The sequence below is a fragment of the Otolemur garnettii genome, unplaced genomic scaffold, assembly GCF_000181295.1.
Source record: "Otolemur garnettii isolate 467f Iridium unplaced genomic scaffold, OtoGar3 scaffold00152, whole genome shotgun sequence".
NCBI lineage: Eukaryota > Metazoa > Chordata > Mammalia > Primates > Galagidae > Otolemur > Otolemur garnettii.
Genome location: NW_003852547.1, coordinates 3024353 through 3028976, shown reverse-complemented (window position 1 = coordinate 3028976; position 4624 = coordinate 3024353). Strand labels below are relative to the sequence as shown.

Below are 4624 nucleotides of genomic sequence, written 5' to 3'. Positions count from 1 at the left end.
TAAGAGGTGGAAACAGTGCCTTTAATGGTCAAACACAGCCAGTGTCCCACTTCCTAGGCAAGAATCAGACTTCAGTAGAAATTCCCCACACCTTAACCCCAGCCCTTTTGGGTTTCTCCTGGACCCGAGTGGGGGGAATGGGCTTCAGAGAAAACCTTCATCCATCACCCTATTCACACTGAAGAGATGGTGACCACTTGGCCAACAGGAGGGTTTGGTGGCTATCATGTGGCACAATGGCCCACTGATAATGTCATGCAGCCAACAGGGTGGCCATCAAAGCTCTATAAGTCAAAAATGATGTTATGCAGGATGGTGGCCAACTTGGCACCTACTGTGTCAAGAAGTCCACCAAGAAAGAAGTGATCACAGCACCCAATGGGCCAAAGAAGATGAAATGGTATCACCATTGCATCCAAAGGGTTGGTCAGAAAGATGTCCATCACAGCAACCAAAGGGCCCCCCAGATGGCAGCCACCAAAGCACTCAGTGAATCAACTAATGACATAAATCAACATGGCAGTCTTCGAAGTACCCAGTGGGCCCACCCAGATGTACATGGTGGACACCACAGCACCCAGTGGATCAACATGATGCTCACACAGACAGCAATCATCACAGTAAAGAACAGAGCAAACCAAGATGTTAACCCATGAGACAAGCAAAGTGTCACCAGAACCATACCCACCACCATGTTCCTACCCCCCTGCTAGGATGCATTAAGTAGGGAGCGGGAATAGAGGCCCTGGTAGTAGACCCCCGGCTCCCCACCTTCAGCTCCATAGCCGCCAAACCCCACGTCCAGTTTGGGAGGTGCTGGTGTCTGTTCTGACATCAAGTTGTTGATGGAGAAAGGGTGGTTGAAGTTGTAGGGTGCGTCCAACTTCAGCTCGCCTGGGAGCTCCAGGCCAGTGAAATAGGGTGTGGAGGAAGTGGGTGAGCCACAGTCCAGAGCCCCCACATCTTCCCCACCCTGGGCCTCAGAAGGCTCAGCAGTGGCTGGGGGTGGGGGCTGAGATGGGGAGGTGACTGTGGCAACAGGGGTGGTGGTTGCTGCAGTAGCCCCCATTCCGTTCCTGGCAGTGACAGTCCCACTGCCACCTTTCTTCACCTTTTCCTCTAGCTTGAAGCGCTTCTGGCGGCGCAGGTAGCAGCCATTCTCAAACATGTTCCCTGAGCTGGGGTGCAGGGCCCAGTAGGAGCCCTTGCCTGGCTTGTCTGGGGAGCGTGCCACCTTGACAAAGCAGTCATTAAAAGACAGCGAGTGGCGGATGGAGTTCTGCCAGCGCTGCTGGTTCTCCCGATAGTAAGGGAAGAGGTCCATGATCCACTGGTAGATCTCGCTCAGGGTCAGCATCTTGCCTGGTGCCTGCTGGATGGCCATGGTGATGAGTGAGATGTAGGAATAGGGCGGCTTGGCGTGGGCCAAGGGCCGCCGGTATCCTTTTGGCATCTCCTTCCCATGCACTAGCCCAGTGCCTGGGCCCCCATACCCTGAGCTGCTGCCTCCACCACTGCTGGCACCCAAACCTGGGAAGGTGGGCCCTAGAGGTGCTGCAGGGGCTGGTGGTGCCAGGGGACCTGAGGGCAGTGGGGAGGCCGGAAGCCCCCCCGGAGGGTAGGGAGAGCTTAGAGGGTTCAGGGTCATGTAAGAGTTGAGGGGGGCCATGGTGGGCACCGGGGTCACTGGAGAGTAGATCTGCAGGGAAAGAAAAAGAGATGGGGAGGGGTCAGTTGGGCTCCATTCTTCTGGTCATCAAAGGATCACAACATCCATTATGTGTTTACCTGTCTATCTAGTCTCCTGTATAAAAGCTTTGCATTGTTAACTTCTCTCTGCAGACAGCTATCTCCAAGTCTCCACCCACTTCCAATGCACCCACATCTCTGCCCCCACCCTCCATCCATCTCACCCCAACTCTCATACATTCAAGGTCATGTCTTGAGTGGTTCTCCAGGGTCAGGGATCCCCTGGGGACCACAAGATCAAAACTATTTTCTTTCTTTCTTTTTTTTTTTTTGGACAGGGCTGGGTTTGAACCCACCACCTCCAGCATATGGGGCTGGCGCCTTACTCCTTTAAAACACAGGCACTGCCTTTTTTTTTAAGACAGAGTCTCACTATGTCATCCTCAGTAGAGTGCCTTGGCATCACAGCTAACAGCAACCTCAAACTCTTGGGCTTAAGCGATTCTCTTGCCTCAGCCTCCCCAGTAGCTAGGACTACAGGCGCCCAGCACGATGCCAGGCTATTTTTTGGTTGCAGTTGTCATTGTTCTTCAGCAGGCCTGGGCCAGGCTCAAACCCATCAGCCTCAATGTATATGGCTGGCACACTACTTACTGAGCTATGGGTGCTGAGCTGATCAAAACTATTTTCAAATTAATGCTAAGATATTACCATTTTTTACTTTCTTTTTTTTTTTTGAGACAGAGCCTCAAGCTGTCCCCCTGGGTAGCGTGCCGTGGCATTACAGCTCACAGCAACCTCCAACTCCTGGGCTCAAGCGAGTCTCCTGCCTCCGCCTCCCAAGTAGCTGGGACCACAGGCACCCGCCACAACGCCCGGCTATTTTTTGGTTGCAGCCGTCATTGTTGTTTGGCGGGTCCGGGCTGGGGATTCGAACCCGCCACCTTAGGTGTACGTGGCTGGCGCCTTAGCCAGTTGAGCTATAGGCGCCGAGCCCATTTTTTACTTTCTCATGAGTGTCTGCAGTATTGTGATGCTGCAATAGACAGACTGCAGAAGCAGTTAGGAGACCACTTTCTTCTACTGAGCCAGACTTGATTTGCAAAAATGAAAAACAGTGCCACTTTTCTAAGTTTTTTGGCATACAGTTGTAATAAAAATACTTCATTTACACTAACAAATTACTGCCATTTTAAAATGAATTAATACAATTTTTTAAGATTTCTCAGTTTTAGGGGCAGCGCCAGTGGCTCAGTGAGTAGGGTGCTGACCCCATATACCGAGGGTGGCGGGTTCAAACCCGACCGCAGCCAAACTGCAACAAAAAATAGCCAGGCGTTGTGGTGGGCACCTGTCGTCCCAGCTACTCAGGAGGCTGAGTCAAGAGAATCGCCTAAGCCTAAGAGCTGGAGGTTGCTGTGAGCTGTGATGCCGCAGCACTCTACCAAGGGCAACAAAGTGAGACTCTATCTCTAAAAAAAAAAATTCTCAGTTTTAATTTCAATTATGGTAAATATTGATAGACATAACCCACATCAACTGAAAGAAACTGTCTGGGGTCTTCATTAATTTTTTTTTTGAGACAGGAGCCTCAAGCTGTCCCCCTGGGTAGAGTGCCATGGCATTTCAGCTCACAGCAACCTCCAACTACTGGGCTCAAGCGAGTCTCCTGCCTCAGCCTCCCAAGTAGCTGGGACCACAGGCGCTCGCCACAACGCCCGGCCATTTTTTGGTTGCAGCCGTCATTGTTGTTTGGCGGGCCCAGGCTGGATTCAAACCCGCCACCTTGAGTGTACGTGGCTGGTGCCCTAGCCACTTAAGCCACAGGCGCCGAGCCTCCTCATTAATTTTTAATTTTTGAGACAGTCTCACTCTATCACCCTGGGTAGAGTGCTGTGGCATCATAGCTCACAGCAACCTCAAATTCCTGGGCTCAAGGTATCTTCCTGCCTCAGCCTCCTGAGTAGCTGGAACTATAGATGCCCGTCACTTTGCCCCGCTAGTTTTTCTATCTTTTAATTTTTTTTAGTTTTTCTGTTTTTAGTAGAGATGCGGTCTCGATCTTGCTCAGGCTGGTCTGTAACTCCTGAGCTCAAGCAATCCACATGCCTTGGCCTCCCAGAGTGCTGGGATTACAGGTATGAGCCACCATACCTCGCCTGGGGTACTTGTTAATTTTTAAGAGTGTAAAGAGGCCTGAGACCAAAAAGAAGGAGAAGGAGAACTGCTGCAGTTCTCGATTTTTTTTTTTTTTTTTTGGAGACAGAGTCTTACATTGTCACCCTGGGTAGAAAGCTGTGGCATGATAACTCATAGCAACCTCAAACCTTGGGTTCAAAGCAATTCTCTTGCTTCAGCCTCGCAAGTAGCTGGGACTATAGGTGCCTGCTATAATGCCCGGCTGCAGTTCTCAAATTTAATAATAATAAGTAGTGGCTAAGCATCCATAGCACAGTGGTTACAGTGCCAGCCACATGCACTGAAGCTGGCAGGTTCCAACACAGCCTGAGCCAGCTAAACAACAATGACGACTGCAACATGAAAATAGCCGGGCATTGTGGTGGGTGCCTGTAGTCCCAGCTACTTGGGAGGCTGAGGCAAGAGAATTACTTAACCTAAGAGTTTGAGGTTGCTATGAGCTGTGATGCCACAGCACTCTACCGAGGGCAACATAGTGAGACTCTGTCTCTTTTTTTTTCTCAGCAGCAGAGTGTTTTTGGAATAGTAAGATTCTATCTCTAAATAAATAAATAAATAGAAATAATCATAAGTAGTAATTGTAACTCTCCAACAATCTAGTGGCTCGCTATCAATGTTTCAGGTTATAAAATTAGTTTTTAATATATAGATCAAAATGATTAAATAAGGCTCGGCGCCTGTGGCTCAAACAGCTAAGGCGCCAGCCACATATACCTAAGGTGGTGGGTTCAAATCC

The 4624-nt window shown here is 50.0% G+C and overlaps 1 protein-coding gene across 1 annotated transcript in view; it reads right to left on the bottom strand.

Moving 5' to 3' along the window:
• FOXA3 (forkhead box A3) overlaps nucleotides 1–4624 on the bottom strand; it is a 9440-nt gene continuing 4816 nt past the window's right edge. The window contains exon 2 of the mRNA XM_003799527.2: nucleotides 1–1699. Coding sequence (XP_003799575.1) covers nucleotides 710–1699 — 990 coding nt within the window. The 3' untranslated portion in view covers nucleotides 1–709. The remainder of the gene's footprint in view (nucleotides 1700–4624) is intronic.